Here is a 22,984-nt window from a genome sequence, read left to right as displayed (position 1 = left end):
CTCCCTCCACCATGGCTATAGCTGCTTCTGGAACCCTAGCCAACGTCAATGGTACGGGGTGCAAAACCCTGTCTGCTTGATAAACCGTTGCACCGCCTACGCACGATATGCATTCATCTATAATAAAAGAAGAGGGGTAAAAAATAAAAAGACTTTAGAACAGAATTATATAAAAAAAAAAAAGGAAAAAAGAGAAAACAGAAAAAATGTAGAACTATCGTCTCTTTTATTTTATTTTTAAACTAATTAACGATAAAAGGAATGAAGTGGCAAATATCGAAGAATGGTGCGTGCAAACAGAAGATCGCCGATCCCATCGGTTGACACGCTTCAAGACAGCTCTCCCGCATAATGTTTCGCAATTAGGCCTTAAACTTTCTCCGTTAATTAAGATTAATGGGCGTTCGTGTTATTAGAGAGCAGACGGGATGATTGTTTCAATTGCTTCGAAAGTGATAAATTTTCTCTAAGGTTTTCCCTTTCGTTCGAAACCGTCACGGTGAAGCGGCGATCAACGTCGAAGAATCGTTCACGGTACCGTGATCGGCGAACCCGCTCGATTTTCTCGTCTTATCGCGGCCAGAAAATAGCTTCGTAGTTTAATCTTCCAACGCACGAGTCTTTCGTTGATTCGTCGACGAAGATAATTCAATTTTTGTATAATAAAAGCAAACTGGATGCAACCTCCATGGACAATCAGCTCGTATAATAAGAGTTTTCCAATTTCCTCTACTACTTGTTACTTTTCGTTCGTACGATCGAAGTTCACGCTCAGATAACTGAATTCAATCGCTAGCGGTCCATTTAATCGGCCATTAATTACGATTTCGTTCCAATAAACGAAGTTCTAATGTACATTTTAATATAAAATATCGAAGCTTGTGTTGCCGTTCGTGTATGTCACGGACACGCGCATTGAAAGATCGATACTTTTATGACAATCGTATTTTATTCGTCGTTCGTTATTTTTTCGCGCGAACATACGTTCGAACCCGCTTCCTTCCAAGCATAATACAACGATGATTAACATCGATGCATAGGAAACGGTACAGTAGCAATCAGAGCTTTGCGAAGGGTGCGGTACGAATCAATCCTTTACCATGTTCGTAATTAGTCCGACTCGTTACAGTTGTTTAATCAATAGGCCGATCGATGCACGTGGACTAGATGTAAACAATCGATGTATTTCGGTGTCATAGGCTATATAACGCCGGTACGAAAGCTGGGGTTGCGAACCCTAGCAAGGTATCCGGCCAGCCAACCAGCCAGACAGACTAACATGAAAGGGGGTGACCCAGACACCCCCTCCACCGCGTTGTTTGCAAGCAGCTCGACTACCGCATTGGATAACAATCGCAGGGTTAAATGCACTAGCGAGCCAACAATAATCAGATTGGATGCCTCTGATGGAAAATTAAAACGACACTCAAGGTCGAATGTAAATATCGTATCGTGTAAATTCATCGAGTACTTGACGACGAGAAATTTCTTCATAAACGAAGAGATATATAAAAGATAGGATTTTCTTCCCACTGTTTATTAGGAAATAATTTCAAAATGTTCAGATTTTGAATTTAAGCGAATACGTAATTTCTGTAACGTTTGTTAATAAAAATCCCGATGGATACATTGGAGGAAGGATTCCTATCTATAGTTAACAATTGACAGTAATAATCGGCACTACAGGAAAATCTCTATTCGTGCTTGATACGATTATCGATAATAACGTCGATAAATTCGCAAAAAGGAAAATACTTATTTCTGTAGGTAATAATTATTAATTAGAAGCGCAACGGATACAACGAAGATGGCGCAACATGACACGGACAACGCGAGGATAAATAAAGGAGAAAGACCGAGAGGAAGGGCTGGCTTGCTATATAGCTGGCTGCGAGGGGAGAGACGATAGGAAGGAAGGAAGGGCAGGAGAACGTAGGGAGGGAAGGATGATAAGGTGAGGAAGGGAACGGGGAGAAAGAGAGAGAGTGAGAGGAGGGCGACCGTGGTGTTGCTGACCCGACGACCGCTGTAACCTTGCGTTCCGACGCCACACATCCAGATCAAACCATCTCATAGATTATCCGAGGACCTTTAGATTCTGAGCAATCGCGTATACGCGCTTAGGAACTATCGGTCGATTTTCGAATTTATCCCCCTGTTTTGTCACATTTTTTTCTTCGCCTATCTGTTCTCGAGTAGGCATTGATTAATGAACTGGATCCTCTTGCATAATAATTTAGTAACTGATGATGTCAGTGAATCGATCATGCAGTGAGAAATGACAGACTCTGACTTCTATTGCATAATCTGATCTGATAATTCGACGAGTGTACGTCGAATGTGACAATCAGTTTTGTTAAATTTTCATTCGAATGCTTGTAAATTTTCATTCGAAGCAGATTAGCTTTTATTTTACAAATTTCTATGTCTTTTTACATTCAATCGTTTTCTTCGATGTTCGTTGTTGTATAGAATTTTACGAAGAATTTCAAATATCGGCGACGTTCAATGTTAATTACAAAATTTAAAGATTGAATAATAAATGTTTCGTATAACAATGTACGGACTTTCATACGGAAAATCATTCAATTCTGCTAAAGCCACGAGCTACGTCGTCTCATCGAAATAACCACTACGTTATACACGTTGTAGAATACCGTCGTCAATATTATGCAGAATAGAAAACACGCCGTTCTATTATCATTTAAATTTTTATGAGTCGACCCACCCTTTGCCAGGATTTACGCTTGGTCTATGCATGTAAGTGTCACGAGGTACTTCTTTCATATGAAATCACATAATTCTTATGGTAAAATTGATAATAAGAACTCTATGAAGTCTGCATACATTAGAAACATTTTAGAGTCATAGAGCGGGGCTCGTTAAAGTTACCAATGCGTATACATTTTAACGTCGAGGTCATCCTATGTCAAACCCATGATCTACGTGGAGTTTATAGAAAATCATTTTTTAAAAATAAGATATTTCTTTGAATAGATGTAGATACATAATTGTGTCTGAATTTATTTTTCGCGCTTTTAATTTTCATATAAAACAATATTAAAGATTATTCCTTTGTCGCAGAAACACATCGTTATTATGTTCTTTCTACATATTTGTTCCTTTTTTAATAAAATGCTATCGTTGAAAACAAATATTTCTACGAATAATTTATCATACATTTACTTCTGTTTTGTACATATTTTATTATGCGATGTTTGAACGTTCCCACGTTTTCAAACCAGACAGTCTGCCATCTTAAAGGAAACAATTGTACTTTCACATAAATGTATCCTTTTATCGTATGCAGTACACTACATAAGCTGTAGAAAACTACATTACCAACGACTATTTATACAGAAACCACGCGTGTGTCTTTGTCGATTGATACATGACGCCACATGATTGCAATAATATCAATGTACTGTCACGAGATGGCAGTGCATGACAATATAACGGTTATCCATCTTTTTCTACAAACTAAATATTGACTATTTATCATCAAGTTACTTTTTATATAATAAAGAATCTCTGTATCAACTTTTTAAACTGTTTGAATCTAGAATTTCTGAATTTTTCGTCATCACGAAAATTTGAAATCATTAGTAGTTTGGCGCCAATATCGAATCGTTTTCTTTTCACTGTACGGCGCTGCGATCGTATCGTGCCGGACATGCTGCACCCGAATTTGTACCGCCATATTGTCTCTCACAAGCGAGGAAAAACATTGTGGTTGCGTGATGTGATTTTATTCGAAATTCAAGAGAAGTGGATCATTCAGTGTTCTTGGCACTTGATTATAATCGCTGAGTAGATACGTACAGGAACTCGAGAAGAAATTGACGCCGATCGACAAGTAATTATACAGGTATGTCGGTCATTTTTGCAAACCTCGTGCTGCTATGACTCGCCTAGCGGCTTTCCTTTGTTATCTTTTAGTTACCGTGATATAAAACTTCTAGAGTTCCTAAATTGTTTCTAATCTGTGTTTAATATAGGTGTTCATTTAAGACAATACGATTATCTGTCGGGCAATTAAATTCCGATACACTATTCGAACGTGGTGACTGAGGTTATTATTTTCACCGAATGTGACCTTACAGTGCGTAGCGAGAGTTCCGATGACCACAATATGGGCATATTATATCAATTCGATTGACTGATTTAAATATATAACATACGGTTTGTCTCATTATACCCGGTATCCTCTTCGTTTTCTCTATGGTACGAATCGCGTGTCTACTCTTTCACTCTTTACAGTGAAATATCGGCACACGTCGTATGGCGATTGAGTTTTCTAGTCGTACACAACATTTGGAAATAACGTATTCCTGGATGGTTATATATACGTACATTCCTTAAACTTAAATCTTTCTGCGTACTAATTCCCATGTTATATATATACGTTTGGTTGCCTCGTGTACCGTTGTACTTTATCTTAGCTTGTACGAATGTATTGTATGAGCTAAAGTACACTGATTTAATTATAATATCTGTGTACTTGATAGATCATATAGGACTGTGTAGTTACCGTCGAGAAACTATATGTTTGATACTTGTAGCGACATTTTTGTATCTTCATTATCTTGTTTAGTTATTAACAACAATCGATAAAGTATTTCGAAAGCAGGCCATTTGGTAGGATACTGTATACTGTCTGCACTACCTATAGCGTGTTGTGTTCCTCCATGTGTGTACGGACATTTAAAGGGTCAACAGACTGTAGAGTCACTTTTAGTTACGTGCTATTTCTAAGATACGTTTGTACACTTTCCGATCATGTTGCCTCCTAAGGCAGTTGTCCCTGAATATGGCATTGGTTATTTCCGTATAACGTTAGAATCATCAAGCGTAGTCACGTGACCACCTGTATGAAATAAAATTGAAATTTCATTTATTTTTACGACGCTATTCGAGTTTATCTCGATAATAAATTATTGAAACACGTACTCTGTGGCACAGATATAAATTTAAATATGTCGGTAAATAAAATATGTTAATCGAAATGTAATTTGCCATTTGTACGCTATATTATTGATTGATAAACAAAAATAGTACGGAAGTATATTTTATCTATCAACTAGTTCTATCGTTAGAATGTAGTATTTCACTTTTTCTATATAATTTGTAATATTAATTAGTATCTAAAAGTGAAAAATACTTTTTAATTTATTTTAATCAAAATTCTAAGTGAACATTTCTGCAAGGTCACTTTTATGTTGGATAACGTAGATTTGTACGTTTCCTTGAATTCACTGATGGATGAGTTTATTATCAGTACTATAGGATACAATGTAAACACAAAGTGTCTAATCTATAGCGATACGAAATGTTGTTAACAGGTCTTCGATTAAATCGGAGGTTAAGGGTAGCCACAGATTAATCAACACATATGCAACGAATTTAATTTTATTTATGACATTTTATCCGTATCTTGACATTTTATACATTTATAATATAAAGTGATAAATAACGGAACGTAAATATTCCATAAACATTTTAAATATCACATCTCGATGTAGCAGTTAACACTTACTTAATAGTACTTCAATTTTGGTCCGTTATCGACTGCAATTCCTTTTACGTCACGTCGTAATGATACAACAATTTTGCAACAGAGTGCATGTACTACTCGATCGATTCTCGATCTGTAACGTGGTGCGTCCCTAAATTGAAATTTTATCCGAAATATCTGAACGTTACTCTGTAACTGTTCGAACGATTGATTCGCACATTTCCCACAGAGGGTGCTGGAAGGAAAGTTTCGTACGAAAACGTGTTTCACGCGAACAGCAGGATCTCTTTTGTATCCCTTTTTGTTGCACGTTTCATCGTTCTTCTCGCGGGTTCCTCTTCCTCTTTTCGTTCTCCTTCCTCGCAATACTCGTTACTCGTTACCCATGCTCGGTTACTTCATCGTTCTCTCTGCGCGTGCAGGTTGGACATTCCAAGAGCACGTTGAACCGTCGCGGTCACCTCTGTCTCTCGCATTTCTATACTGTCCCCAGTGTGTAACTATCTTGCCGGATAAAATCTGTCCACTCGTGGACGGGTGTCTCCCTCTCTGTCCACTGATAAAACTAATGCGCGAAATTTTAAGTGGCGCTTACAAACAGCACGTCCATCTCGATTCGTAATTACGACGCGCGCTCCTCCTTAGTCATCGATGTGATAGTCACGATTGCATGCATTATTTTAAGATGAAAGCACCTTACAAACACGGCTCGGTTGTATCGTGGAGAAATGACAAAGAGGACCTAGATACAACGCGATCCAGATATCCTCGCAACCGGGTGTTCGAGATAATATCTGTCTTCGAAATTAATAACTCGAATCAATCAGAACTGATTTTAAAGGCATTAAGCAAGCATGTCGAATAGACTAGTAACGTCTAGTGTGTATCATAAGCCGGATCTTCACCGAACCAACAAAGAGCAACTTTTTATTGCTGTTCCATGTTTCTTGAAGAAGTGGCCGATGTGAACAAAATGTTTCTAACTGTTTCTGTTCGTTGGGAATGTTCCGAAGCATGCAATTAACAAGACGCACAAAAGGTTGCTCATTGGTGAAGCGTCGAATACCTGGCTAATCTCTTATGTTCAATGGTTTTGACCATCGGTGAGCCCCTAGAGGGGAGAGGGAGGGAGGGGGGGGGGCAAACGGTTATTCGTATACGTCTCTTAGGGTTCGTTCGGCAGTCGTGTGTTTGGTGAATTGTCGAAACGATCGATACACGCCTTAGTGTGGTTTGTGGATTCTCTAAGAATTTTGTCTCGGAAGTTAAATTGTGGCGCGTAACCCAGTTCGCGACGGAGAGCGACTACTCACCGATCCGATCTCCGTTACCGGTTTGATTTTAATTTAATTTTTCTTTTTTTCCCCGTTCGGTTTGTCCAGTATGTATCCCTCCTCTCTCTTTCGGGCAGCACGAATAACAGCTCGAGTCGTTTTCTTGCTTCAGCCAATCTTTCTTGCTTGGCCAATCTCTCCTCTCTTACTTCTTGTACGCTCTGTGTGTCGAAAGAGATTAAGCAGCCTTTGAAGTTGTCTTCCTGATGAAAATGCTCGATGATAATTCGCGAACCGTTTCTTTCGTTCGTTCGTGTTATTCGGCGTCCGTTATCGTTAAAGACGGTGGTGCGGCTGTTCTACTCTCGACGGATGGATCGCAGGGAAACATTGAATTTCTTATAAAACTGTTGGTATACGTGGATGAATCGTAGTTCTCGTAACGTATCGCAGGGATTTTGATAGTGTTTAACGCTGAATGAAAACTCGTGTATTTTTAACGGGCATTTGAAAATGCCAGTAGATAGGCAAACCTTTCGGTTTCTGTGGCCAATAATAAATTTGGAAATTTATTAAGAGATACTGCTACATTTGCTTGGCGGTTACATACATATTTCTAGTAATACATCAGTCAGACGTTGCCAAGAAACTAGTAATAAATTCTATAATGAAGTGAATATATATGTAAGCGGTGTTTTGCCCATTTTCTAGTTCGATGCTTAAAAAGGTTACTATCGATTATATGCCTCTAAAACAACTTTCGATTAGATGAAAGATCGGTATCGTAAAAAAGTTCAAGATAGCGCACGACCGATTTAGATGGTATCAGCTATGCCATTAAAAAATTGTGCCAAGGAGAAAATATATGTACATATATATAACGCGTGAATAACAATAATAGAGTTTGACAGTTTGCTATACGTAATAGAAAAATTCAAAAATTGTATTATCACTTTATTATGAACTATACTATACCATAGTTATAATGTAATTGTGAATTACAATATCGATACTCGTACTAACTCTATGTTGCGCTGGTGTTATACCAGAGTGCAACGATGCTACTATAATACATATAGTGATGGTATAGCGATAGCACAATAAGATATTAAAATCTATTACCACGTTTTGTTAACTGACTACTATACAGGGTGGTTGGCAACTGGTGGTACAAGCGAAAAGGGGGTGATTCTATGCGAAAAAAGAAGTCGAAAATATAGAATAAAAATTAAAAAAAAAATTCTTTTATTTTTTTTTTTAATTTTTCCATCGAGACAACGATCTACAGTGAGATCCGTTATAACGAGACGCGATAAAGTGCAGGCGTACCGAGCCAAAATTCAAAGTCGATTTTCTCGAAAACAAAGCCTCGAACGAAAAATTGTTATTCTATATTTTCCACCTCTTTTTTCGCGTAGAATCACCCCCTTTCCGCTTGTACCACCAGTTACCAACCGCCCTGTATAATTACCATACTGTAACTATGCCACTATGATGATAACGTGCTATTATAAGCGCCTGGTATATATAAAAATAAAATTGTCATTACTGTGTTATAAATACCGCTATAGTTATACAATAATTACTATATGAATTATAGTTACGCACCGTGCTATTTATTACTATAGCTGTCATTTACGAAATGTTATAAAAACCAAACTAAAATTATATGGTAATGTCATATCATAGTTACAATTAACAGATTTATGGTTAATATCGCCATATGAATCATAGTCGCGCGCCGCGTTATTAATCACGCTATAATTACATTCATTTTCGACATTTTATAAATACTATACTCTCTATAGTTGCCATTAATAGAATTGTGGTATAGTTATCAGTTTCCAAAAATGTCTTCGCACAATGGTGCAATATTCAAGCTTAGTCGAGGTCAAAAATCTAATATGCCATCGAATATGCTACATTTGTAGATGCGCCATGTTCAATTTTTCTTCGCGCCTTACGTTGGAATTTGAAACGCGGGAATGAGCGTAGATCGTATTCGTTCGGCAGTATACATTTTCGATCGTTACACGAATCAATGCTAGCGAAATGTTTGTGTGACGTAAGAAACAGACGCATTATCTATCATATGTGTCGCGTAATCGTTTCTCCACATTTCTAATTTTCACTATTCCAAATTTCCTCATTTCAAAAAATTTTAATTAAAAAAGTGAAAATGTTTAGTCACGTGTATTTTTATCAAGTAAAAGGAACATGAGTTTCTTCCATTTCATCACAAGTTTTAGCTTCGTTTATCGTATTTTTAAATCGAGAAACTTTTTTCGATTGAGAAATACGTCTTTTTTTACGATGGATAGTCTGAATATCTTAAAAGTCACCGGTTTGCACTTGTGGAAACTACACTCGCCTGATACTCTGTATCTTATGCTAGCTCTTATGATAGAAACTTGTGATTTTACGCGACGTTGCGCAATTCCTTCGTTTCATCGTCAATTTTAATCCTTTTACTTTCGGCGAAGATTCCGCGATAAACAGGATAGGATAACTCTCTGAATCATATTGCACAAAAGCGTGGACGCGCCGCTCTATAACTGCGACGCGTATATTACGCTATTTCTACGGTGCAAAATTCGGGAAATTATAATTCTTCATAGTGCCAAATTATTAGGCGAATCGTTATCATCGGAAGATACAAATTGTCCATAATAACAGATAATATATTTCGAAAACTTTGACATGTGCTGCCCGATAGACAGTTTAATAGCAAGTAACATTTCCATCTGCGAATAAGTAGTGTAAATTGGCGGTGCTACTCTTCGAAATAAGTTACTCCTGTAATTCAAACCGCTTCCGTAACTATTCACTCACGAACAAACCATTTTCTAAAATTAAATTCTGCTCTTCTATATTCGATACTTCTAAGCCAACCTAAATATTACAATCACGATTTCACTGCTACAATTTCACTCGATTTGACGTTATAAAAAATTGAAAGAAAGGAAAAATAGAAAGGAAAAGAATTCGTGAACATTATCAGTACCGTCATCGTGTGAACGCCCCTTAACGTAATCGCGTCTGCGCATTTGCTAGCGGTTCCAGTTGAACTGGCCTCTTCAGAGGCAACCACGTGCTGAAAGCCGTGATCGTTCCACAAACCGCAGTACCGCGTTGAACGTGTTAGCAATAGTGTCTTCGAATCGCTTGTTAATTTCAGGTCGCCTATCGGAACTCTTGATTTTCACTGGTTCGTTCATTTTGCCGGTCTGTATACCTGTACGTCCGTTTTGCCGGTCTGTATACCTGCGCGTCCATTTTCCAAGCGAGTAAACAGCTTTATGAAAGTGTCGAACGATCACAGATGGAAATAAGAATGGACGTAATATTGGTGAGTCGTAAATCTGACCTTCGTCGTTAGAGGACTGCTCGTCTGGTGCCTTGGAGTTCCATGGAATTATACCGAATTCGTGTTTCATACATTGCCAAAAGTCGAAGAAATTTATTCTAATCAGATTCAACGTAAAATATTTACTTGTGAGATTATATCTGAAGTTACTTTATATCGTATGATTTTTTCAAAATATGAAGAAACAATGAAAATTGCATATTCTAATTGTTTCATATAAGAAAATTTGGTAAAACTGGGAGAAACAGATTACCATCACATATGTCTACAATTTACGTTCGATCTAATCCATTTATCGTATTGTTGTCTTTGAGAAATTGAAAATTCTTTGTGTTAGACTCGCTATTTTAATTCCATTTAATTTTATTAAATTGTGAAAATGACACGGGTGCTTTCTCTGAACTTCAGGTATCACAGATGGGAACTACAAGCCTGCATCAAGCGAGGGTGAATGCACTATACAGAGTGTCTCAAAGTACGTGATACAGTTCGAGCAAAATTGAAGCTTCTTAAAGAAAAATATTATGAATATAATATATAATGAGAATATGTTACGAGATTTGACGTACATTTTCAATATGTACGGTGTTTTTCTTTTTTTGCTTTTTTTTCTTTTTTTGAAACATTCTGTATAATTTTTGTTTGTGTTATATATTTTGAAGTGTGCGGTACATAGCGAGTTTATAGTATGAAATTAGGATGTTCTGTACGTTCCATATATAAACCACGTGTTTCGATACAATCGTATAGCGTGTCATATTTTGGAACATTCTATACATTTTAAATGCTGAGTCAACCCGACTTTTTATTTGATGAAAATTTTGATTAATAAAATATTCAATGAATGAACTCACATATCGGTTTTTTATTTACTAGCAGCCTCGGAAATTATAATTTAAATTCACTTCACACTTAAATTCTATTCGAAACTTTCCTTCGAATAAAAAGGAATTAAACTTTCGTTTGTATTTCGTATCCTCATTGTAGTTACAATTCTGATTAAAAACTTGTCTTATTGTATATTACTTTTACTAATTTTTTGATTTTCAAAGGGATGTTAATAGATAAGCATGTAGCATATTTGTGCGTATATATGTTAATTAATTTATTGAATGAACTTCTTATATGTTTTTGCCTGTATTTAAATTATAATTGATGTTGTGCCTTATGTATAATTAAATGGTGATTTAAGATTCGATATTAATCCTCGTATTATCTTAAAAGTGTACAAGAACGAGTAGATTTCGAGAGTATTTAATCTTGGTCTTATTGGATATGACAATAAATTTTTTATATTCGAAGAACAAGTCGTTTGTTTGTATACAGTGTCTGTACTCTTAATTAAGCTATTCGAACGAATACAGTTGTGACCGGAAGTTACGCTTGTGAAACGGTAATTAACAAAGGAAACCGAGTAAGACGAGAGTCTGAATAAGAATTGAATTTCATCGACTTTGCGCGCTCGCTGTAATGTGGCGGTTTTATCGTAATTTAAAAATATAACGAGCTAAAAAACGTGATGCTAACAACGTATCGCGTGTTAAAATAAAATTTATCAAACTGATTACAATATTTTAGATGATTGTATAATTTGTTGCATAGTAATAATTTGTCACTATAATCTATCGTTCATAATCATTATGTTTAATTTACAATTTTTAGATTTTTTATTAGTACACATTTTAATTATGCATTATATTTATTTTCAGTGTAAAAAGGTCCTTAACATCAACAGCTACGGTGGATTGGAAAAATGTTTGCTACTCATACTCAAATGGTAAAGTGGACTTTCCCTGCTTTTGCTCTTATAATTGGTATATTGTGGTACAAACGGCGTCAAGCAGACAGAGCTGATCCAGGTGGAATAAATAAAAACTGTCATAGCAAAGAGAATAGTACTGATCAGGAGATTGCTTCGTCAGATTCTAATTCAAGCCTTCATGATTCTGGCATACAAAATAATGAATCCTGCTCATTGAGTCCTCCTAATCAACAGGTAGAAGACATACGGGTAGAAGAGATTGTTTCTATCCCTAGAAAAACAAGCGAAAATTTAGATATTCCGCAAAAAAGGTCTGGCTCGCCGTGTATTTCTGGGCATTCTAGAACTCCTCCTAATGATGACGGTGAAGTATGGTACAGTTTCGTAGATACCTCGTCGAAAATGGAAATACAATTAGGTAGTAACCCAATAATAAGCAATTTCGATATGGTTGCAAAGAGTAGAGGTGCTTCCTCCTTGGAAGAAGCCGCTGATTCTGATGATAAAGTATTAAAGATATTTGAAAATATCGTCGAGGAAGAAGAACAAAAGTTAGCGCCTGAGAATAAATCAATAGAAGTAGTCAATCAAAACGAAGAGAATAATACAAACAATGAATGTAATTATCTACCAAGCGAAGAACCATCTGTTTCCACGCCACTGAAAGATAATGTTAAAACACCAGCTCGAACATTATCCGAAAGAGATTCTGCTAACCACAGTCCAGTTTCTGGTGTCTTAGAAGGCAGTGTCACAGATGAAGCAAGAAGTGAGGGGAGTACAGATAGTGGAAAAGGTAAACATTGGATGAGTATTAAATGATCTATATTTAAGGATGTTATATCGTTGATACAATGTCATACTTATTGTAGGTGGAAGTATCAAGGGTCATACAAAAGACACTGTAATGCCAATGATATATGAATTTAGTATACCACAATCTTTAGTTGGACGACTAATTGGTCGGCATGGAAGCTTCTTGCAAAATATTCGACATAAAGCGGAAGTAAGCATAGTCCTCAAACGTCATCCTATATCGAGAGATCAAAAACTTTGTGCCATAGAAGGTTCTACAGAAGGAATAAACGTTGCTCTAGAAATGATACGACAAAAGTTTCCAGAAAAAAAATTTCCACAGTTGACACTTCATCAGATTTCACCATTAATAGTACCTGAAGATATTCCTTGGTTTGCTGAATTAAGACAGTTATCATTAGTGGAGGGAGTCAATAATGATGTTGTTATATGTCACATAGTGAAACCAAACAGATTATTTGTACAGCTTCCTACTCATCCTACCTATCCATCCCTACGGATTTTAGATGAAAGGATGACACAATTATATAACACGACAGAGTCGCCATCAGCTCCAGATGAACTTACTAGTACGTTTATATCGTATTTCTATGATTGTTTTTTCTTTCCATTTAGCTGTAATAAAAGTTCTCAAATATTCTTTCTTTATTCAATTTATAGGTGGTATGATCTTAGTTGCAAAATGGTATAATACGTGGGTCAGAGTATACGTCGAACAGCCAGATCCACATGGCGAACAGCATTTGGTACGACTTGTTGATCACGGTGGTTATTGGGTGTTTAGTAGTTCAGAAATGAGGAAAATTAGGTCAGATTATCTTACGTTACCGTTTCAAGCAATTGAAATATTCCTGGCAAATGTACAACCAAAAGATGGTACGCACATTCCTGCATTTCCGTGTGTAATTTTTCATATACATATATAAATTGTTAATTATGTACAGGTGAATGGAATCAAGAAGCTTATAATACAGTTGCTCAGATGTGTACCGGAATTGTTGGTCAAGCTCAAATAGAAGGTTACATCAATACAAACACATATATTAGTCTCTATCTTAATATTCAGAAACATGGGGTAAGCAAACGCTAGTTTTGTAACAAAATTTTTAAGGTTTTTTTATTGATTAAAAATATAAATATTTGTATGAGTTTGTTATAACATAACTAATTATTTTTTTCGAATTAATGAGTTTGTTGAATTTGTTATGTATCGCAGGTGATATCCCTCGCCGATGAATTAATAGCTCGTGGATTCGCGGAATCCATACCATTAGAAAATATAATTCCAGAAGAAGGTATATTAATCTCTTAAGGTATGAATTAGAAATTTAGTCTATAATAACTATACTTGTAAAGAAACCGTGATAATATGTGATCACGCAATTTTTTTAGTCATTATGTGCGTATATGATTCATTTTCATTCTCATATTTCATACATTAAGAAAAAATACCAAGGAAATGATACTTCCTAACATTGATTTGAATGTTTTTATTAACACTAGCAGTTTTCTACATCCTGTTCGATATGCCATCTATTAAATCTATTGAATCATATTTATTGAACCTAGATTGAATTACATGACATATTGCATATACATTCTCTTGTTAATACATTACGTATCAATGAACATATGTAAGGATAAACAATATTTAACGAGCATTTATAAATACTCCTCATGTATGATTTATAACAAGTACAAATGTAAACTATTGTGTTTAGAGTGTGGCATTTTTATGTGCATGGTTAATAAGATTTTTTAATAGTATTTATCATGTTACTGGACGGAAAAAGAATTTAGATCAACTTAAACAGACAATAGATAATTAAACAAAAGAAAACACTCCTCCCCGTACTTATATGCTGTCAAGAGGTACAATAGATTTATTAAATGCCAAATGTACGATATATAATACATATTTATAAAACGCCACATTCTAGCGGCTGAATTCGAGTAATGAGAAATTAGAAAGAAAAGGGACATTTATTGTACATTTAATACGATATTCAAATGATTTATAACATAGGAACAGTTATTTTACGGTATGATAGTGTAATATACGTTTCTGTAAAGTACAGTGAATGAAAACTACAGATTTTCACGAATTACAAAAGCCAAGTGGTATGGTCCATAATACTTTTACTTTTAAAAACTTGTGGAACTAATTTGTCCTTCTATTAGTTTTTTTTTATGAAAGTAATAATACAAATCCAAATTGCTACATTAAGTTCGGATTTCTAATAAACACAAAATGCAAGGGAAAATATTTCGGATTATTAAGTTCTCTATCTCTAAGCAGACTTAAATCATATGTTTGTAAATAATGTAACATTACTACTACGTTTATAAAATATTTATATAATACATCTTATAATGGTTATATAATAGAAAATGAAAAAACAATGTTACATGTTAGCTGTACGTAATGATAAATATGACAAGATATACAGAGGTAGCAGAAATTTATATATTTTATACTTATCAAACACTAATAGAGAAAAGTGATTGCATTATAACTACACCGGACGAATCGGGAAATTCGCGTCTCTGTGTGACTTGTATTACTTACTACAGGTCAAATTTGTTTATTCTAACGTAATTTTTAAATGTAAATTAAACTATATAGGAAACCTATTTTGTCTAAATCGTGTGAGATCGTTGTATGAATACTCTATTCTTTCTCTTTTTCTTTGTTTTTTCTTATACTATATTTAATACAAAAGAAACGATCACGGTGGTATCGTTAAATAATTTGGATTACTCATTAAATGAAAACTTCATTATCGATATTTTCTATATATTTAACGTTGTAATTTATCGTATAATCTATATTACGTTGAACAGATATTAACAAACGTTTAAACAAATATCTTTTTCACATAGGAAACATTTTCTACGAAGTTTTTTTCATAATACTAATTTCTTCCTATGTAATTTTTGCTTTCGGTTATCGCGGCAGGTATAAGCTGTTACCTTCTTATTTCCTAAGGATCCCGCTTAATATTTATTTACTTAAATGTTTATCACATTTCAATTATGTACTGCTATCGAGCAGATTACGAAGAGACTGGTAGTCTTTTCTATAGATTGTACGGTATATTGTTTATATTTAATCATAGAATGTGTTCTGCGGTTTACTTTCGAGTGTTTTCACCAACCGCAGCCATATTTGTTATGCGTAGAAATAAAATACAATTAAGCGTGATGAAAATTGAGAAAAAGTAGCAAAAAAATGTGATGTTTGCTGCAGAGAAACAGTTTTATACTGTTACATGTTAATATTTACAGTTTATTGATACGTAAACGCTATAGAGATATTTGTATAGGGATATACATAGGATACAGTTATTAAGCCGCTTATTAAACTGTATATGCTTCAATGTATCACCATCGTGAAAGCAGAGAATTTTTTTAATTCGTTGAAATCTTCTTACGTCAGGGTTACAATTCTAATCATATGTATGCAACGAAACAATTATACAAATATATTATTTTATTATTTGGTACGTCTTCCAACCAGAAGAAGTACAGATAATAAGATTTTGTTATATTAGCTTCTTAAATTCTAAGTAGGATATTTTTTACGTTGCGTACATGTATATACCATACACGATCAACAATAGCACCCAATTACTCGTGTTTCTTACGATTTCATTTATCATTATCGATTAAATTAAACTCATTTTGTATATATCTCAATGTAATCTTCGGCGTTCTCATTAAATTTGCATCATTTTAATTGTACTATCTTTATTCTTCCTGCGAAACAGCTATATTTTTTACAATAAATATTTACGGCAACAAATATGTTCAATTTTATAAGTGTTTAAGTTTCTATCCCCCTTGAAAAGTGAATGTCTATTGATGTTATCCTGTCTATCTCATATAAAAATTTTACCTGCTTATCTAATCTCGATACTTTGACATTAAACTTCTTAAAAGATTTATAATTTATGTTTGAGTCGGCAAGGTTACCGTTAAGATTTCTTTGTTACAAACTCCTGTGTTACCAATTACCAACAGTTGGCCATCGGGTCTCCGAGTAACTGCTATTCATGTGCGTTTACAGCAACTTAGGCCTCACAATCAACGGTTTTTTCCCATTGTATACGTATACCTAGCCGTAACAGTCCTCGGTGACCATGAACTAACGAAATTGTGGAAATTCTCCAAGGTTGCCAAAACGATGTCCATTAAATACGATATTGCTTGTACCCGATTCTTACCCCTCCTTGAAATTGGCTGTAAAAGGGAGAAATCAAAAGCCATTTTTCCCGGCTTTTCGTCGTTAGAACCTATAGAACATTCAAAGCAATCAGAACGACTCGAACGGTTGAACTTTGTTAATTTAGAATCATCCATACATCGAATAGTTAGAACACTCGCGCAAGATAGTTTATACAGAATAGTTACGCGCAACATTAGGCACGATTACTGAGCAGCTCCCAGTATTCCGTAAATAGTTCTATTTAAATAGTCAACCACATACAATGTTTTCCTTTTGCCCGAACGAGGGTGGTCCTTCGAACTAATTAGTTCTTCGTCGGTACACACGTGCAAGCGCCAACAAAGCTGCAACGATTTAGATCGCAAGCAGCAATCATAACAATGTTTTTATTTATATTCTTATTTATAATTTTATTTACATATATTATATAGCCACTCTGTTTTTTGTTAAACCTTTCGTTCCCTATACAAAGTATGTATTTATTTTAATAAAATTCATTTATCTCCTTTTTTATAGAACCCTTTACAGAAGTAACTTATTCTACATCGAAACTGAAATTTGTGGCTTCTCGGAAAATTTGTCAGCCGATTTTGCAATTTTGTATTAAGAAAACATAATAATATAGAAGATGGAACGATTTCGATAATTCTTGCAACTTGACGTCATACTTCAAGAATTTTTTCAAGTTGAAACTTTCGGATTTTCGAAGAAATTTTTCGTCAAAATCTTCCATTTTGTACTAGGAGAATATAATCTTGCAGAAGGTAGTATTATCTGGATAATTATTGGAATTTGATATCATTTCTCGATATCATTTCCTTGGATTTCTCGAGACTTCCGAAAGCTATTTTGTGTTCCTTTTTATACGATTCCTCTTTCTTCCTGATTGTTACTTCTGTCCCCAAAGTAGCTTTGCCGTAATCGATGTAAAAAAGCAATTTATTTCTAATACTTAAATAAACCATTAAGCAATTTTTGTTTTTTCGTTAAGAATATTATCAATACTAATGAAATTAAAAATTTAAAGGAATATGGTAACTAAAAAGTCTTATTTAGGAAAAACTTTCTCATTAATTGTTATATTATTTTGTATTATTTATTGTATTTGGTTCTAGCTGAAGAGAATGATTTAAATAACGGATCGTTTATTCAGTTGACTAAATATGAAACGAAAAAATAGCTGATTGAAATATAGAAGAAAATAAAGATACGTAAGAAGCTTTACTCAAGATCAGCGCTGAATTGTACTCTTACTTCCCATCTTATCTTAAGAAGGTATTCTAATCATGAATCTTTTTCAAGAATATGCGCAAATGTTTCTCTGACTGTACCGATGGCTAGTGATAGCAGAGAATATGCACAGTCCTACAGTTGGTACCAGCGTGATGAAGGAAATTGAGAAATTACGATTTTACATATATTACGGTTGAGTTTCAGCTTTCGCATTGATCAGTAATTTGATATATCAACCCTAATTATTAAGTCAGTTGAAGAAAAGCTAGTATTACTTGGTATTGCGTACTATTTAGGCTGTGATCTCAATTATGGTTTCATCAACAACTGACAAGAATCAACGATCACACGTATTAGTACCGGTACTTCTTAGTGCATGTGTAATTCCAATTTCTATGGTGTTTTGGGTTATAAACGTAGCATATTCGACTTTTTATTCAGATTCTGGAAATCACTTTAAACGTATGTTAAATAATTAGTCGCAGTATGACGACTTTTTGTTTTACGTTGTACCGTTCCGATTGTTTTGAAAAATATAACCTTCTTTTTTAGAGAATCTAGTCCTATCACCATGGAGATGGTTAACCGTAGTTGTGTTTCCAATTTTTATGGCCTTTTGGGGGTTAAGAAGAAAGAGTGTGGATATTAGCGGCGCTATTCTTGGTAATAAACTTTATCTCGAATTTTACAATATGTAAGAAATGTACTTTATAGACAGAATAAAGTATTTTTTATTTAAGTTATTTGATATTGTTACTGTTTATATAATATGATTGGTTAAATGTGTCTTTCATTATTAAAATATAATTAAAATATTGAGAATATATAATGTAAAATGCAAACAATTGAAATAACTATGAATAAAGTATATGGTGTTTATATTATGTAACTTATATTTAATAAGTTTCTACTTGCATTGTAACTAGCAATGGAATATTGTATTGCAGGATTATTTATGGGTTTTGTTCTGACACTTACCAGTTTTTGTCATGTGGCTTGTCTCTTTGCATTCCTTGTTTCTTCTACTAAGGCAACTAAGTTTTGTGCCAAAGAGAAGAAAAAGTTTGAATCTGACTTTAAGGAAGGAGGGCAAAGAAATTGGATTCAAGTGCTATGTAATGGCGGTATGGCAACGCAGTTAGGTCTCTTATACTTATTGGATGTAGGAAATGCAGAGCACCCAATTGATTTTGACAAATATTACAGAAGTTCCTGGTTGTCGGTAGGAATCTTAGGTACATTCATCAATAACGTATGTTATGTCCAAAATAAATAATTTTAGAATTTAGAAACTTAATTTCAAAAATGTATTTGTTGCTGTTAATTATTATAATTTATTAGGAGCTTTTGCTTGCTGTAACGGAGATACTTGGGCTTCAGAAATTGGGACAGTTGTGGGTACTAAGGATCCTTTTCTTATTACCACACTAAAAAGAGTTCCACGAGGTAAGAATATTGAAACCTAACAGTTCTATATTTATATAAGAAAAAAATATAACGGTCAAGTAGCCAAAGATAAGGAACTAAATATGGAAATACTAGTCTTTATTAATGATGTCATTATCTAAATATGTCTTTAAACGATTGTTATGTCAAGTTTAAAGTCTTACATTTCATTGGTAATCTATTTGTAGGGACAAATGGTGGTATTTCCTGGGTAGGCTTGCTCGTTTCTATACTAGGTGGTATAACTGTGGGTTTGTCTTATTATTTAACAGTATTGATAACTGTAGACACAGTTATACTGCAATTAGCAGTGCCACAGTGGCCAATTATTATTATTGGAGGAATCGGAGGTCTCTTTGGTAGTGTAATAGACTCATTTTTAGGAGCTATGTTGCAATATTCTGGTAAGATATCTATTTTATATTGTTATTTAGAATACAAATGTAACTTACAATCAAATTGATAATTTGTATTTTTAACCATAGGAATAAATGAGAAAGGGAAAATAGTAGAACGTCCTGGAAAGCATGTGAAACACATATGTGGTAGACAAATTTTGGATAATCACAGTGTAAATCTTTTATCTAGTGTTATCACTGCACTTACACTACCAGAAATTGCAAAATTAATTTTAAGTATTTAAGGAAATATAAGTATAATTATAATGTCATTAGGTGTATATATATTTGTTTGCATGTCCAACTATATATACATGAAAGAAGTATATTTATGGCGAATATTTTCTACATCTCTATTTTGTATAAAAATCGCGTGACGAAATTTGATATGATGACTTATAATTTATATCTATAAAAAGCAAATATGTAAAAGTTGTATCCTTTGGAAGTAGACTTGAAATCAAAAATGTATTTAAAAAATATGAAATTATGTTATATAAAGTTATATAACCTAATTTTGATTGTAATTTGAATCTTAATAAAAACTTATTAAGAAAAATAGCACAATTTTTTGTTAATAAAACCACATATGTATACGTTTTATATATACATTGCCTAACATTACTTCCTACGTGATATTTAATGTAAAAATTAAGAACTGTTTTGTTCGTTGACATAGAATGAAAATGTTGGCATTTCAAATTTGAAAGTGATAAGCAATCTAACAGAAAAGAGTTTGGGAACTTGAATTATATCAATATGTTTCAAATTCAATATACATTAATCTTTTACAAACACATCTATCTCAAAATTTTGAATGTTCAATTAATTATAAAGTTTTAGTTAATACAATCATCGATTCTTGTACCAGATTATTTTACCAATCTTTTCAAGAAAATAAGAAGCTTCTTCAGTAAATCCTAATTCTACAATAAAATATATATATGTATATATATATGTCGGAGATGAGAGGACACCGGGGCCTCCCCTCCGAAACTTCGGGAAAATCCATAAAAATTGTAATTAAACAGTTTGCCGTTATTCTGCCCAGTTGTATTTGTTTGAGATTTATGACAGTGAGCTTGGGCTCAAGGCGACAATCAGTTTCCGAACGTAGCCGCGGTCAACGGGACGAACGCTCCGTCTAACAAAAGTATGGAGTAATAACATAGCCCTCATTAAAAGAAATACCCGTAGAGGTACTCGACAGTAAAAAAAGGTTTCAACGGTTCCCTCGGGCAAATTGACCAATTAACAGCAGCGTCAATTTCCCCTCACTTTTCAAGTGAAGACATCTCTCCACAAATCCGAGAATTTCGTGCTCTTAGACACACCCCATCATAGTTTTCCTCGACAGCGTCACCGTGACGGAAAGTCACTTTTTCACCGGTACGCGCTGTTGTACGAGTTAACTAACGTCTTGCTGGGTAGCCATTACAACTTAGACTTGGACGAAGAAACAAGCCTACTAACCCGTTGACCGCGGATGCGTTATCGAGTCTCAGACCAGAGTCACAAGTGTCCACATTTGTACCAATAAACATTAGCTACATCCGCGATGGTAAAGTAAGTAAAGGTTCATTGAACGCCCCCAAAATTCCAACCTGACTCCGACATATATGTGCAAGTACGAGCATAATATTTTTTCCTTTTTTTCTTTTTAACGCTTTCTCAAGGCGTGAATACGAAAAAATACTCCAAAGAATATCTCCTTGTAAATAAAAGTCACGCTTACGATCCCTATGAATGAAGAAAACAAAATATCCAAACAAGCGATCTATTATATTCTCCTATCTTAAATTAATTCGAGATCAAAGAATAATGTATACCCTTTTCAATAATATCACTCATTCATTAGAACTTATACAGAACTGGTCTTTACAACTCTAATTATCAAATTGCAGTGGCTACAAAAAACCAGTTTCACACCGTTGTATTTATTATAACATTTATATACTAATTAATTCGATCCAAGTATACTAAATTTCGTACAATTTAATTTTTATACAACTAAAAAATTTGATACTGTGAAAGTAATAGTATAGAATCCGATAAAAAGTTTCATTGCAAGATAAGGATACGTGTCAATACTTTTTGTAGCCATTGTATATATACCTTCTTCGCTAATTCTCAACATTCTCATTTCAGAATAAAACGACGTTCATCACTTCCAACAATCTTCATAAAAAAAATCATCATTTACTACATCCACTCTTAAAAGGACCCCTTCTTCATGTTCGCTATATTATTGACGCGATCTTTAAGCTCCTTAATCTTCTGGCCATAGAATAAAACTCTCTTTGATGTTCGCTCGATGACGTTCTTTCGCCAGCTTCAGTGGTTTCAGTCTCTCATTGATCAGCTGTCGAAATTATCAACACTGCGTCTGATCGTAGTCGGACAACTCGTTGGACTTAATGAGCATCCTGGCGTGATTGTTGTGACTATTGGGGACGGGAGTAGCGGCGACCAGTTGAACGATCTGCTGACGGTCGTCCACGGCTCGTTTTTCGTCCGGAACTTCCAGCACGGACGACCGATAGTCACACCTTCTCCTCTCCCGGCATCGGACCTGCGGTCGAGCGGATAAACTGAAACAGTCAACGTCCCACAATGGTCTTGACACGGGCACGTCGTCACTGGCACGACACGGACAACTTTCTCCCTCGCTCTCCCTTTCGTTCACGCCACTCTCTGTTTGTTAGTTAGCTGTTGCTCGTGCCATTCTAGGGCCTATGTACAGCGGCAGGCTGGACGATGTTAGTTTTAGGATTTTCACCGTTTATTGCGGACTTGATCGCGGTCCGCATCGCACCATTGACTAGTCGTGCAATCCGATATTTTTCTGCTTTTTACTTTTAAGTTTCTTTTTGGTATTTGACTTTTTTGCTTTGGCTATTGTGCTCGTTGAAGCGTGACCGTGACTCTTGGCGGGACAGCGGGGC

At 34.7% G+C, this 22,984-nt stretch overlaps 3 protein-coding genes across 12 annotated transcripts in view; 2 read left to right on the top strand and 1 right to left on the bottom strand.

The window, feature by feature from the left end:
• The first annotated feature begins 3,665 nt into the window (after window positions 1-3,665).
• LOC117231398 (KH domain-containing protein akap-1) lies at window positions 3,666-14,513 on the top strand. Of its 5 annotated transcripts, none has more exons than XM_033489812.1 (8): window positions 3,666-3,868; window positions 9,968-10,138; window positions 10,565-10,631; window positions 11,866-12,714; window positions 12,791-13,303; window positions 13,395-13,610; window positions 13,679-13,809; window positions 13,951-14,513. In XM_033489812.1, exons 4-8 carry the CDS (start codon window positions 11,910-11,912, stop codon window positions 14,044-14,046), a joined length of 1,761 nt encoding a protein of 586 aa, XP_033345703.1. In that variant the 5' UTR covers window positions 3,666-3,868; window positions 9,968-10,138; window positions 10,565-10,631; window positions 11,866-11,909; the 3' UTR covers window positions 14,047-14,513. The 5 variants fall into 5 exon arrangements, with proteins under 5 accessions (XP_033345703.1, XP_033345705.1, XP_033345706.1 ...); XM_033489813.1 differs by lacking the exon at window positions 3,666-3,868 and adding an exon at window positions 6,689-6,848; XM_033489814.1 differs by lacking the exon at window positions 9,968-10,138.
• A 3,801-nt stretch (window positions 14,514-18,314) lies between these two features.
• On the top strand, window positions 18,315-20,544 carry LOC117231405 (transmembrane protein 19). Its single transcript, XM_033489831.1, has 6 exons — window positions 18,315-18,657; window positions 18,748-18,858; window positions 19,143-19,430; window positions 19,537-19,641; window positions 19,830-20,045; window positions 20,127-20,544. The coding sequence occupies exons 1-6, from the start codon at window positions 18,507-18,509 to the stop codon at window positions 20,282-20,284; spliced, it is 1,029 nt and encodes a 342-aa protein (XP_033345722.1). The 5' UTR covers window positions 18,315-18,506; the 3' UTR covers window positions 20,285-20,544.
• Window positions 20,545-21,660: 1,116 nt separating this feature from the next.
• Window positions 21,661-22,984, bottom strand: part of LOC117231403 (calcitonin receptor-like) — a 165,602-nt gene continuing 164,278 nt past the window's right edge. For 5 of the 6 annotated variants that reach the window (XM_033489824.1, XM_033489830.1, XM_033489827.1 and 2 more), the window contains one exon: window positions 21,661-22,611. In XM_033489824.1, the coding sequence (XP_033345715.1) occupies window positions 22,414-22,611 (198 nt within the window). In that variant the 3' untranslated portion in view covers window positions 21,661-22,413. Of the gene's footprint in view, window positions 22,631-22,984 lie in introns of all 6 variants that reach the window. The other variant, XM_033489828.1, reaches the window with a different exon arrangement.

Source organism: Bombus vosnesenskii, unplaced genomic scaffold, assembly GCF_011952255.1.
Source record: "Bombus vosnesenskii isolate JDL3184/JDL3185 unplaced genomic scaffold, Bvos_JDL3184-5_v1.1 scf7180000013272, whole genome shotgun sequence".
Lineage (NCBI taxonomy): Eukaryota > Metazoa > Arthropoda > Insecta > Hymenoptera > Apidae > Bombus > Bombus vosnesenskii.
Note: the sequence above shows the minus strand (reverse complement) of the source record. Positions and strands in the feature narration are given on the sequence as shown.